Source organism: Dermochelys coriacea, chromosome 3 (assembly GCF_009764565.3).
Source record: "Dermochelys coriacea isolate rDerCor1 chromosome 3, rDerCor1.pri.v4, whole genome shotgun sequence".
Classification (NCBI taxonomy): Eukaryota; Metazoa; Chordata; order Testudines; family Dermochelyidae; genus Dermochelys; species Dermochelys coriacea.
The window spans coordinates 137,390,813-137,405,366 of NC_050070.1; the positions used below are offsets into that span (position 1 = coordinate 137,390,813).

The following is a 14,554-nucleotide window of genomic DNA, read 5'->3' on the forward strand; positions in this document are numbered from 1 at the left end:
TATTTGCACAATTGCAGCCCTAAGTAAGTAAGCAAAACTGCCATAAAAATATGCCTTTTACAGTAGTTTAAATGTGAGGGATTTGTATATTGTAAATAAAACTTTAGCATTTTCTTTCTGTGCCTTGGAAAAATATCATTACATAATAAATATTCAACTTTATCATGTTTCTTCTTTCCATACAAAAGTCTCTTCTTTTCTCCCACTAACTTTTAAACAACACCCCCTGATTTTTGAGGGGGCTGAAATATGTCAATTTTAATAAAATGCTGCATTATGATACACTTGTGAGTATTATGCATTCAGTCTGACTCTCTTTAAAGGAGCTCAGGAAATCCATTAAAATGTCACTTGAAAACACAAGTCATACTGTAGCTTTTTATTCATTGACATCTGATAGAATGTCAATGTCGAAGGAATGCCACAAAAATTACAAAAAGAAAAGCAGTACTTGTGGCACCTTAGAGACTAACAAATTATTAGAGCATAAGCTTATTATAAATTTATTATAATTTATTATTATTATTTATTCTAATTTATAATTTATTATTTATTTATTATAATTATTATAAATTTATTAGAGCATAAGTGAGCTGTAGCTCACGAAAGCTTATGCTCTAATAAATTTGTTAGTCTCTAAGGTGCCACAAGTACTCCTTTTCTTTTTGCGAATACAGACTAACACGGCTGCTACTCTGAAACAAAAATTACAGGAAGGGGATGATGATAAAGGGTAAAATTCCAAGAGCAAAACTTAATTATGTGAATCTTTAGTATGCTTATTGCACAGGCACTATATAGAAATATTGAAGTAAAACACACTTTCAAGTCTAAGTAGGTTGAATCATGCACATTCAACACTGATATTAAGATACAATTATGTTACATTAGCCTTTAAAAGTACAAGGTGGTATGCACAGAAAAAGACCTGTATTTATGATGATTTCCTTTTGGGGAGAGTTGTTCACAAGGCTCAATTTTGGAAGATTCTGTTAGAATTGTTCAAACTAAAATTGTCCAGTTAAGATAGGTTTATGGTTGCTTTACTTCACTGGAGTGGAGCATACCAGTGAATTCGGTTCTTTGTATTCTGATTTAATGAATGGAGTGTGAAGAATTCTGAACTTTAGCGTGCTTTAGAAGTTGGTGTGCTGACAATGTCGCAAGTGTGATTTCAGTACAGTGGAGATATAACTATGCAGAGCTCTTGCTTTATAACTGTAATAAAATTAATCACACTGGGGAAAATGTCCAGTTGGGGGAAGGGGGAAAGAGGGAAATAGCATGTGATCATGTAATTAAGGGCTGTATCATTACAGATAAAGTGGCATGGGGTCCTTCATAATGTGGAGACTGTCCCAGCAGGCATCATACCACTACCAAATCATAGTGTGATAATTTCAGCCTTTTCTCAGACAGCGATGAACTGGTTTATATTAGATCATATGATGAGTCCTCTGAACCTGTTTAAACTGTCTGCGTATGTATTACCAGGAAGGCATCGTCCTGCTCTGACTTTCCCTGGAGCACCCTGCAGTTTCCTCTTACCCTCATGTGCAGCCCAGCGCACAACAGCCTTCTCTCTGCCATGCTACTTCTGCTTTCCCCATGCCCATGCCTCCTCTCACATCTCCTCCTTTCCATCTACCACAGTCCATCCTTCACTCCCAGCTTTCCTAGCCTCTATATTCTTCACACAACATCATGCTGTCTATAGAATTCAAAATACTATAAAATTGATATAGGCATGACCTATATGAGACAATAGCTGATGGTCCCAAAGTGCCTTGTAACACTGGTAACAATTATGGAAAGAGTTAAGCTGAATGTGTTTCAGTTCATTCTAAACAAAAACTTGACTTGTTTGTTAGTTGCCAAGGAAAGTTCTTTGGATTGAGGTGGGGACTGAGATCCTGCTTTTCACATTGTCAGCATGCAACCTTATACAGTAAGTGAATGAATTTGTTAGTCTCTAATGTGCCACAAGTACTCCTTTTCTTTTTGCGAATATAGACTAACACGGCTGCTACTCTGAAATAAGTGAATGATGTTAACCATTTTTGTAGCTTCCACTCCCCCTCAGATATGTTCTAGCCGTGTCTTTATTCTCTATAACAATTGGATATTTGTTAAAGAAAGTACTGAATATTTTAATTTAAACTTTCCGTTCCCTTTCCATATATATCATGTTAAGATGATACTTTACAGAGTACATTTATTAATACACATTTTGAATTAACAAAACAATGCAGTGAGTGTTATAATAACCTATGTTAGTAGGGACAAATGTAAATATGTTTTTTCTACCATAGTTACCCATGTTCAGTGGAGCCCTGTCCTCTTTATAATACTGATTTTATCTGTTTCTGGACATCAGAACCTGAGATGGCCACTCTTTCAAATTGTATTTTTGTTAGAAGTTTTCCACCTTTTGTCCGCAGGAGAGAGACAAAAACTTCCTATGCTTAAAGTTTGTAATAAAGTCTTAGAGAAGCCAAACTGAAAAAGACAGTCTTAGACTGTGGAAGTACAGCATACTAACATGGATAAATGCCTCTAGTTAAAAAAGACTAGTGCTTTTTGGTAATTCAGAAGCTTGAAAACAGCTTTTCATTTGTTCAAGTAACAGTGGGATCTAATGTGGTGATTACTGCATCAGTATTTGCACACAACTTGCTACCTTGCCTGCTGTGTGGAGAAAGGGGTTTCCAATGCCAGAACTTGCACCTTTAAAGCCTTCCGCCCTTACATTCCAAGGGGGTGGATCAGGGCTGCAAACTTGACCAACACCACCTTTTTACAGCAAGTTCTGACCTTGTTTTCCCCTCACCCCCACTGCCATAAAGCACTACTGCCTTCCTCCAGCAAGCCTGAACAACGCCCCCCATGCTTACAGTGCAGGGCAGTCATTTGTTCAAGTAACAATGGGACCTAATGTGGTGATTCTTGCATCAGTATTTGCACACAGCTTCCTATTATAAAAGCTTTTGCATTTTTACATTTTTGTTATCTCCACGTATTTGTATTACATTTTAAAATAATGTAATGTAATACAACACTAAGAGAAATGATATGATAATATATCTATAGCAAACACCCATGAATTAATTGTGAGCTAAAAGTATATTTCTACAATCAGTATCAGATGCATGAACAAATCAACTATTACAATATATCAAATAATTGGCTGGAGGAAGAAAAGAATTTAAATCACCCCAGATTTGGAGATTGTTTTTCTCTTTAATTCAAGACAAACATCTCTTGACAGCCTTCACTATCAAACTGCCTCCCCAGTCTGTTGTTGTTGCTATACTAGAACCATTCTAGTCATTCCCAAAGCGTTGGTGTGAAAGGGTGGAACAGCCAAGAGAAGGTTAACAGCTACCAGACTGTCACATGACTCTGCAGGGGACTGAAGGAAGGGGCAGGTCCTCTTTGTAGCTGAGCAGGGTTAGGGAAAGACCTTTGGAGACTGCAGCTGGTGTTGGTCAGGGGAATCACTTTGTTGTGTGTTACTTCGTGTTTTTGTGTTTAAATAATACATTGTGCCCGCCAGCTTACACTTGGTGGAAAATACATACAAACAGTTACTATAGCCCGAAGACAGAAATAGATAGGGAGGCCCTATTGAAATGGCTGGGGAAATGATGTCAACCACTATAGTAGCTGCAGCAGCTCTTAGTACAGAAGCAACAACACAACAAGCACAAACAGCAACAATAACCTCAACTGCAGCAGCAGCAGCAGTTTCTGCTCTAACTGCTGGGTCAGGATGGCTGGAACTCTCAGATGAGGGAGATGCCTTGGTTACTTCTGTATCGGGAGGATTTCTTCACTAAGATGGGGCTGGAGGACAATCCTGAGGCCTCCCTGGAGATCTTTGAACAGGGGGCAGGTGCCACCAATAGCCCTAAGGTGTGTGGGCCATCAAAAGAAACCCTGTCCTTGACAGGGAAGGCTCAGACTGCACATGGTGCTATGGAGGAGACCTCCCCAAAGGCCTATGGAGCACTGAATGCAGGCATGTGGACTATTTGGGGCCAGCAAAGAAGGATATTTTTGCCAGTTATGATTGGAAGAATTTATCCCAGACTTTTGGCTTTGAGCAGAAGCTCAACAGTTACGGGATTTCTGTTCTTGCTAGTTAAAGCCCAAGGTATGTTCCCCACAGAAAATTGCGGAGATGGTGGTGCAGGAGCAGTTTTGTCATAGGCTACCAGGTAACCTGCCTGGAGGAGGCAGTATACCTTATCGAGAAATTCCTCAAGGCAGAACTGGACTGTGGGACTATTAAGAGACCTTTTGAAACAGGCTCCTTCCTTGAGACTGAGGCTAGCAGTGGCTGGGGCTATGAGGGGATAGCCAGAGGTAACAAAACTGCAAGTGGAAGGGCTCCCACTGGGCTGCAGGGCCTACTTACAATTCGCCAGGTCAAGACTGGGGCAGACCGTGGCTCATGGCTGGAAATGAGGGACCGGTGGTATGTAACCTATCAGTTAAATCAGCCTCTATCAGATTATTGGAGGGTAGCTAATGTAATGCTGATTTTATTTTTAAAAAGGCTTCAGAGGCAGTCCCGACAATTTCAGGCCAGTAAACCTAACTTCGGCACTAGGCAAATTGGTTGAAACTATAGTAAAGAGCAGAATTATCAGACACACAGATGAACACGATATGTTGGGGAAGAATCAACACATCTTTTCTAAAGGGAATTCATTCCCTACCAATGTATTAGAATTCTTTGAGGGAATCATCAAGCATGTGAACAAGGGGTTCCAACTGATATAATGTATTTAATTGGGCTTGCACCTTTTCTTACTTTAGGAAAAATTGGATATAGGGATGAAAAAAGAGGTTGATGGAATGGGAGCACCTGAAATAAAGTATGGTGACTCAGTATGCTACATACAACATGCAGACACAGGCCTGTGGCTCACGTACCAGTCTGTGGATGCAAAGTCTGTAAGAATGGGATCTGTGCAACGCAAGGTAAGACTGTGAGTAAGGATACATTTCATTCACTCACAACTGTGTGCAACATGGGAAAAATGTGAAGAAAATCAAAGGCTGCTGTTAATTTCTACATCTCCAATATTTTAAGCCTTCCTTTCTATTAAATATTAGGAGTTGTCTTCACTGCAAAATAAAATAAAAGTGTGGTCTTAATTTAGGTTAAAATAGCAGTGAAGACAGAGCAGTTTGGCTCCCCTATAGGCTTTTAACTCGAGCTGCTAACCTGTGTTGAAAGTCAAATCTTCACTGTTTTAGCCTGTGTAAGCTCCATAGGGTTAGCTAACCTGAGTTAAGAAGACATCATTTCTTGCAATGAAGATCTATCCTGAAGTTTCTGTAGTCATGTCTTGAAAATCAAGATGGCAGCTTGCATCAATTCCTTAAATTAAAAACTAAATCCAACTACTCCTGTTAGTCTACAGCTGTTAGCTTACAAATGTTCTTGAAATTGATAGTGCTCAAAGGAAAGCTGCTTGGCTCATTGCAGGAAAGAACCATATAACAGTTTGAGAATGCTAACAGTACCATGTAGAATTCTGTTCTCCAGTCGTCAATAGTTGTAGTTGAGAAAGCACTTGAATTCAACATCTGTGCTTTCAGGTGTGGGCAGTGTTTTGAAAATATTACCTTTTGTGCAGAAATTTTTGATTCTTATTTTCAGTCCAGAGGTGTATTTTTTTCCCTAAAATATGATGATTCTATTTGTGGTTATCAGAGCATTGAAAAGGGTGAAAAAAGGTGCTTTTCACTCTTGAGCCATGTTTCAGATGCTATATTTGCACATGTTTTTTTATTTTTAAATTTCTAACATGGCATGACATTAATTCTTAATGAAGAAAATGCCTGAGATAAAATAAACTCTGTGTTCACTGTGAATGTTTGTCTGAAATATCAATTTATTTGAATGAGTTCATCAGATAAAAGGAACCAGCCGTTCGCCTTTCTGTGTTTAAATTTATCTTTCAATATTTAAAAAGTAAGGCGGCAACAACAACAATGTAATATTATGATTAAGATTTTACACTCACACACACTCAGGAAATTTGAAGTTATAATTTGCACAGCAACTTGGACATGATCCAAAATGCATTGAACTCAGTAGAAAGACTGCTACTGAAATCAGTGGGCATTGGATCAGGCCTACAGCAGCCAAGTAATGGGAAACAATAACTTTGATTTTTTATTCTTGTGCATGGAAAATGTTAAGCACAACAGTGCATTGAAGTTGTTTTCTCATATGATCAACATAAACACAGCTCTGTTAAGAAAAGTGTTTGCTTTATGTATGTTGTTAGTATGTATAACATTTTTTTTCATGAAAAGTATCCCCAAACATTTACAGTAGAACATAGGTGGTGTTTAAGAATATGTTAACTGACATCGTTTAATACACTAGGTTTAATATCTTTAAAAACATAGTAGCTAGTCATGATCAAATCTAGGCTTTTCTCTAGTGATCCAAGGTGTACTAAGAAAGAGGGCCAGTAAAAGGGTTGGCATCTGGGGTCAGCGAAGAGCCCATTTCTGGACGTGGCTGAATTTTAGAAGGTTTTATGTGCAGGTGGATAAGGAGAAAGCTGATGTTCAGCGTAGTTCTTATGTTTCCCATTCCTAATTTATTCCCATATATTTACTTTCCTATGAAGGTAAAGCCATATACGTTCCAGATATGACCTTAATATGGAAAACGCTGACTTCTGATGGCTTTGTAAGTAAGCCTTTCAGAAGTGGTAGTACTAAAATTGTCATGGAACTGGACATGCTTTAATTAATACCAGGGTATAACTCGGTACCAGGCAGTAAAATACAGGCTAATCTGATTTTGATTAACTTTGGTTTCTCTGTGTGTATTTTTGTATTTACTCCACACCTCCCCTCTTGCTACATATTTTACAAATAAGGAACATGGAACTTCCTTATGTTTTTCTTTACAATGGCGGGTCTTTGTCTTTGTATTGAAGGCTATAATGCACCATGAAGGCCACATGGATGATGGTTTGACCTTGTCCAGATCTCAGCATGAAGAATCCCATACAGCACGAGTCATCCGTAGTACAGTCTTCCTTTTCAACAGGTTTATAAGGTATGTTTTACTGTGGTCCTTTTTTGTCGTCCTTTTCCTTTCTCATGTCCACCCCAAATGATCATTGACATCATGGTGAGCAATTTAGCTTTGCAAAAAAAAAATAGACCAATATTTGTAATAATAGGCCTTGTAATTCTTTATCAACAATAAGCAAAGGGGAATCTGCAGAAGAATTACAGTCCATTTATTTTCTCCATTTCTGATCTTCCCTTCTCTTTCAACCTTGATATAAATTTATAAACATGAACGTTGACATTAAGATTCAAGCTAAACATAAAAGAAAAATTTCACCTGCCAGAATTTGTGTGGCTATCGAGCAGGCCATGAGGTGCTTTATTTTCTAACTACAGTTAAAATGTGATAATATAATATCAACAAACAAATTGATGCTTTTGCCTGGAAAAATGAAAGAGTAGTGTTGTTGCATAAAATAGTAGCAGTACAGTACAATAACTGTTGTAGATGGGCACCAATTATTGCAATCATCCTTCCTGCTTAGAGCTTTTTATGATTTTATTTGTTCTGATTGTGGGTAATAAAATATTGAGTGCGACTGCAGTTTGGCTGATATGTTATATATTATTCTTATTGCCTTATGACCAAACTAAGTGATTTTTAATCAACACTAGAGAGTGAAGTCATAAGCTTGCTGTTATCTAAACAATGGCCTTCAAAATCATTTTGTGAAGACACGAAAGAAAAATAGAAAAATCAGTTTATCATCATATATATTTGGTGTCACAAAATATAAGTTTTATTCTTATTTCTCCACTAAAATCTCATTTTACATAGTTTGCCAGGTGTCCAGACTGCCTTATGCTGGTTAAAAATAAAGCTGGAACAAGCAAAGCACTTTCGTCTTCAGACCTTGGGTTGTGGGCATGAATGTACATTCCTTCATGGTATATTTGCAGCTGCTAATGTCCTTAGTAGGCTACGCCAGGATCACACCAGAGCCATGTCCTCATCTGCATTGCAAGATATCTGCCTTCGCTGCCTCGTTACCTATGAGCTCCTTACATAGTTATGTAAGGTTAAGCAGGATATAGCCCTTTCTAGCACACTATTTAACTGGAGATGTCATTTTTCAAATTCAAAAATGTTTAATTTAATTCCATTGCTTTTCTCCTCCTCCTTGTCTTGCTTGCCTTGTGTATCATTTTACTTTGCAAACTTAGGCCCAGTTCCAGTAATGCTCTTAAGTAATGCTTAAATTTACCTTTATGAGTAGCTCCAGAAGAAGTCAAAGGACCTACTCGTGTGAAAATTTAATCATGAGCTTGAGTGCTTTGCTAGATCATGGCTTAAGTTCTTACTCTTTGCTGTATTGTGAAATTTCAAACCTGGACAAATATGGATTTACAAATAAAACCTTTTGAGTTTTTTGGAAATGTAGGAGGGGTTCTGCAAAAACATTTTAGAACTTTTTGGGAAATGTTTTTAAGAGAACATATCCCTCTCCCTCCTCCGTCTTAAAATAATCCAAAGAATTGGAATTCTAGAACCATTAGAATAGTCATGATTTCTGCCATCTCCGCCTACCATTTATATCTTTTAAAAAGCTTTTATTTTTATTTCTTTGTAATCTCAATATTTTGCTGTAAATGTTTTCTTCTGAAAAACCTGAATCCTCCTCCTACCCATCACACCATTAGATCATTATTTTACCGAGTTTTCTCCTTTCCACTATGCTCCCTTTGTTTGCTTTTTTGTCTTTTATGTTGTTATTATTTGTTTCTCTAATATCTTGGAGTGTATAAAAATTGTTTTATCAATTAATATTTTGGCCTGCTGAGAATGAGAGAATTGTAGGCAACTCAGCATAGTAAACTTTCCCACTCTGAACCCTCTCTTAAATGGCACTGGTAAGAGCCTAATTCCTGAACCTCTTTGTTAACTCAATAGCTCAGAAAAGGACATTCTTGTATTGATTCTGACTGTAGCTGGAAGTAGCAAAATAATCAGTGAGTCTCATGCTACTCCCTTCCCAAAGCCAAAAGAGAGCTGAGATACTGGTTTCAAGTGTGTCTGGCCTGGATCCATGTTCACCCATAATATATAGATATGCTAAATTTATTGAAAACGTAAATCTCCATTTACTCATGTTGTGACAGGCAGAAGTGCCTGCTAGAAGAGTTGCTTATTATGTGACATTCAAAATAAAGAATGAAGAGTATGAAGAATAAAGAGTAAAGCCCTTGATAGTTTTTTTTTTTTTGTGAGGGCTCTCTTAGAAGCTCCTAAGAATACTATACAGGAAAAAGTGAGAGAAAAAGTATTGTTATGGTAACAATTTAAAAAATGTAGGTAACGCTGAAGAAGAGAAATTATGTAGAAATACAAGTGGCATCCATATTTCTATTCTAACAACCCAGTTTTAGCATGATGGTATTCTAAGAAGCACAAATTGAATTAGATCGTATTTCAAAGCATTGTTTACGAATTTCTTTGAAGGAGCATCTTTCTTAGATTTCTTTTGGAAATGATTATGAGAATTCACCATCTTTGTGTATGTTGACATACTTTATTGTACTGTGCAGTAAATTGATTGTGTGCTATTTATTGAGATTTTGTTTTTGTAGCTTGGTTCTTTGTAGCTCACCCAGGTAAGTAAAACCATAAATTACTGTTTTGTCTGAAAATACTGTAGTGTATTGACTTTGAATAAGAGGTTGCAAAAAGGATAAAGAACTATGTTAGTTATTTCTGCCTGAGAGTTTCACATTGTAAAATAAATCATGTCATAGTCCCAACAAGTTCAACAAGTTGCTTAAAGATGTCCCCATCTTTGACCCTATGAGCAATCCCCTTGACTTCAATGGCACTGCTCACATGCTGAAAGTTGGGTACATTCTGAAGAATCTTGCTGACTCGAGGCCTGGGACCTCAATAGTTGGTGACCTTAATAGAAAGATTATTGCATAGGGCCCAATCCTGCTCCTGCTGAAGTCAATTACAAAGCTCACTTCAAAGGAAGGAGGAGCAGGGCCATAATAAGTGTTAGTTATGTTTTTGAGTCATTTACTGTAACTGAGATCCTTCTTTCTTCATTGGTAACTATTCCTCCTGCTCCTACAGTGATTCCTTCAGAATGTTTTCTAGTTCTAGCTCTTCATTTAGCGTGCAAGTGACCTGATAACACAGAAACACTCTGAGCAGGTGTAAAAGTTGTGTTTCCTTTGTTTTGTCCATGGTATTTCCTTCATCACTCCAAATATGAAGGTGAAACATCTATTCTGGTTATTTAAAAAAGCTGAATGGAACTGATATAAGTCTCCTTTACCAACTCTCTTTTCGCAATGCATTTGACTTATTGTTGGCGAGGAGGAAGCACTGAGAGGACAGTCTTAGAGCAGAGAACACAGGTCTGATTTTAAAGCAGTGAAGAGAAAAAAAGACAATGACAAATCAATTCATTCTCAAAACTTAGAGAAGTATTTGCAACTCATTTTAGGGGCCTTGATGCTCTCAACAAGAAAGTGAAGTCTTCCACAGTTGACTTTCCCATTGAGTCAGTCAGTCTGAGCCTTCAGGACTTGATCGGCTACTTCCACCCGCCAGATGAACATTTAAAACATGAAGATAAACAGAACAGGCTAAGAGCCCTGAAGAATCGACAAAATCTCTTCCAGGAAGAGGTAGAATTTTTTCTTTACATTGTTACTGTACTTCCCATGTTGTGTACGCCAGTAGGGTTTTTACCTGGTTTGACCTAACAATAACGTTATAGGTAGCTGGGTGTTTTGTGGGAAACCCAGGTTTAGGAGTAACCATAGGGCTCAGTATGGTAGAGGGGACACCTTCAATTTTGAAAATAGCTTTTGGGAGGACATTTTGATATTAAACTATCTGCACTAATAGCATCATTTTGAAAATCTAATTTCTTTTTGTAAGTTTCATGGTTGATTCATGTAACTGGCAATCTGTAATGCTCAGCCTAGTTTTATAAATTTCTGTTGCAGTACATCAATTGTCAGAATCTAATCTGATAAATCATTTCAGTAATTTTTTAAAATTTTTAAAATTTATTTTTATTTTGAGATGGCTGCACATCTGATACTAGTTTTGCTTATGTGGGATATCCATTAGTTTTTTTGGGTCTGCTCCTGCCTGTTATCTGTACTTATTTGGATTTTTTGGATGGGAAATTAAAGGTTTTATTTCCTTTCCCTTTTTAAAAAAAATACAATTTTCTGAACATGAGAATTACTAAGGATAATTCAGGATCCCTGAATTATGATCTTATGTTCTCCCCTCAAATGTAATTAGTAATTACTGTCATAAAAGACTCATTAGCTCCCTCTCTTTGTACTGGATTATGCCCTGATGCAACAACGTACTTAAGCATGTGCCTTAGTTTAAGCATGAGAGTTATCCCACTTACTTCACTGGTGCTGTTAGTAATTGATCTTGGAACTCAGGTATTTAATTTCACTTTGGAAGACTCATAGAGCAAATATGCTAGTAACAAAGCACTGTAAAAATTCTTCAGCATTTTCCTTAATAACTTCCCCCAGAGATAGCTGGCTGCATCTGCTACATATCTACTTTGTGTTTTACATTTATTTTTCTTTTTTGTCATGTATCTTTTTTTCTTGTCATCTTTTAATCTACATTGACATCTTTGAACTGAAGAGATACTTTCTTCTTTGAAAACCTGAACTTTTTATTTCTAGGGTATGATCAACCTTGTCCTTGAATGCATTGATCGCTTGCACGTGTACAGCAGTGCAGTCCATTTTGCTGACGTAGCTGGGAAGGAAGCAGGAGAGACTTGGAAATCTATTCTAAATTTTTTGTATGAATTACTAGGTAAGACCTATTATGGTTGTCTGAGATTTTTTGACAGCAAACTAATCTATTCAGGTGAAATGGAAATCTGAAACCAAAGACTATTGAAATTATCTAGGGACTATATTGGAGAAGACCTTTCATTTCAGTGAGTGTGGAAGAATAGTTATGAATAAAATGAAGTGAGTATGTCTTGATTAAAGTAAATGGATATCTTGACAAATACATGATTTTTGCATTTGTATCTTGCACATTGTTGGGAAAAAATATTTATATTGTAGTGTTGCCTAGAGGTCTCAGTCAACATTGTCAGGTTCTGTATAAACACGCATAAAGGTACAGTCTCTGAGTGGGGAGTGCTGTTTTCTGGATGATATAAAACTAAGATCTTGACTACCTGTGATCATTAAAGTTCCCATTACCTTCTTTGTAAGGGTCTTGGTGTCCTGGCCAAACTTTCACTTATGTAGTAGCTTTCTGTTTCCTGAACATTTATCCCAATAATTTCAATTGGATACAGTATTCTTCACTTTCTGTTCTGTTACTATATGCTGCTCCTGTTGACTGATTTTCATCCCAGAGGTGGCTGCTCTTCAGTTGTGGGCAAAATGACTATATAAAAATAAATCCTTCACTTCTAAACCAATGGAATAAACTTCAAAATCATCATAATAAACTGCATTTATTTTGCTATATTTTCTTGCCTCACCCATACTCTGCCAGAACTAATTGAACATTTCTTACCCTCTGAGCAGCTTTCAAATAGATGCCATTTTCTTCAAATAAAACAGACAAAACCTGCCACAGGACTGTTCCATTCTTTCCCTCACAATGTGGATCAGATAAAAGCAGAGATTTTGTTATATGAAATCATGTTGCGTTATATGTAGACCAGCACTGGAGGGGGATGTTGCACACACTTTGCCAGTGGGTTTCAGATATTTGCTGGCCATAAAGGAATGGTGAGAGTCGGGAATCTTGGGTCTCATTCAGGCTCCAGAGAGGAGTGTTCTCTAGTGGGCACAGATCTTTCTGCCCGTTTTCCCCCCCATCCCTCCCCAAATCATCTCTTCCAACTTGCCCCAGTCCTGTCTCTTCCCCACCCGACTCATCATTACAGTCCCATTTTCCTCACCTCACCAGTCCCAGTCACTGCTGAGGCATATGGGAGGTTTTGGAGGTGGAGATTAGGTGGGAAACTTCAGAGGATGAGGTGAAAAAGGAGTAGCAAAAAGAGGAGGGAGATCACAGTAGTTCTGATCAATCTTTTTGCAGAAAGATGTTGGGATATTGTGTGGAGAGAGAAGGGGTGTCTGAAAGGCTTTTAAGGGGAGGGAGCTAAAGACTGTGAATAGGCAGCCAAGCTTGTGGGGATGAGAGTCGGTGGGAATGAGAGGTTTCAGAGTAGCAGCCGTGTTAGTCTGTATTCGCAAAAAGAAAAGGAGTACTTGTGGCACCTTAGAGACTAACAAATTTATTAGAGCATAAGCTTTCGTGAGCTACAGCTCACTTCATCGGATGCATTTGGTGGAAAAAACAGAGGAGAGATTTATATACACACACACAGAGAACATGAAACAATGGGTTTATCATACACACTGTAAGGAGAGTGATCACTTAAGATAAGCCATCACCAACAGCAGGGAGGGGAAGGAGGAAAACCTTTCATGGTGACAAGCAGGTAGGCTAATTCCAGCAGTTAACAAGAATATCAGAGGAACAGTGGGGGGTGGGGTGGGAGGGAGAAATACCATGGGGAAAGGGAATGAGAGATAGTGCTGCTGTTTGAATTAACAAGAGAGAGTACGAAGTTGTAATGGATGGAAGCCTGCATAGCATCTTGACTTTATTCAGAGGCATTTGGCATCAAGGAAAAAAGGAATTGGATGTTGGGAAAAATGGAAAACATTTTGTGGTGTAAAATAGAGAGCGGCAAATGCACCTTGGGAGGTGGGGAGAGTGCTGAATCAACAGTGGAGTAGTGAAGGCTGGGAGAGGCAGAGCAGTCATAGATATCAATGGACTGATGGTCACAGAAGTGCCAGGTGAGGGCAGTGGACAGAGGGAAAATATGAAATACAGAAGGAGGAAGTGGATGGTGTTCAGAGAAAAGGAACTCTACTATTGAGTGATCAAAGAAGGAGCGCTGTTTAATGAAGACAAGGTGAAATGAGTGGCCATTTTGGTAAGTGGGGGAGTTGATCCAGGGCTAAAAGTTGAATGAGGAGAACAGGGTGGGGGAACAAAAGTCTATCAGGTTGGACAGAAAATCAACATAAGGTCACTGAGAATGTGGGTGAGGAGTAGATTGTGATGAGGGAATGAGAGCATCAGGTGTCAAAATAGGGTATATAGTGGCAATATCGGAGAAACCAAATCTATCACTAATAAATGAATGGAGTGGCTATTACATATATTTGCATTTATGTTTTTCTTTGTATTACTTGCAGTGAGTGCTTATCAAGTAGCTTTTTGGAATACTTTTCCCAGTGGCCATTTATGTCCTCAGTTTATGCTGTTTACTGTGAGGGTAATAATTTACATGGTAAAATGATTGTGATTGTACAGTTATCACCTGTATCTGTTCTGAAATGTAGAGGTGGAATACATGGTTTGGGTTAAAGGGAAGGTTAAAATGACACAGCAAGTTCCAGAGAATGCGGA

General features: G+C 38.0%; 1 protein-coding gene across 2 annotated transcripts in view; it reads left to right on the forward strand.

The window, feature by feature from the left end:
* Positions 1-14,554, forward strand: part of RYR2 (ryanodine receptor 2) — a 735,866-nt gene that overhangs the window by 328,585 nt on the left and 392,727 nt on the right. For both annotated transcript variants that reach the window (XM_043511417.1, XM_038395332.2), the window contains 4 exons: positions 4,825-4,989; positions 6,975-7,096; positions 10,554-10,737; positions 11,776-11,911. In XM_043511417.1, the coding sequence (XP_043367352.1) occupies positions 4,825-4,989; positions 6,975-7,096; positions 10,554-10,737; positions 11,776-11,911 (607 nt within the window). The remainder of the gene's footprint in view (positions 1-4,824; positions 4,990-6,974; positions 7,097-10,553; positions 10,738-11,775; positions 11,912-14,554) is intronic.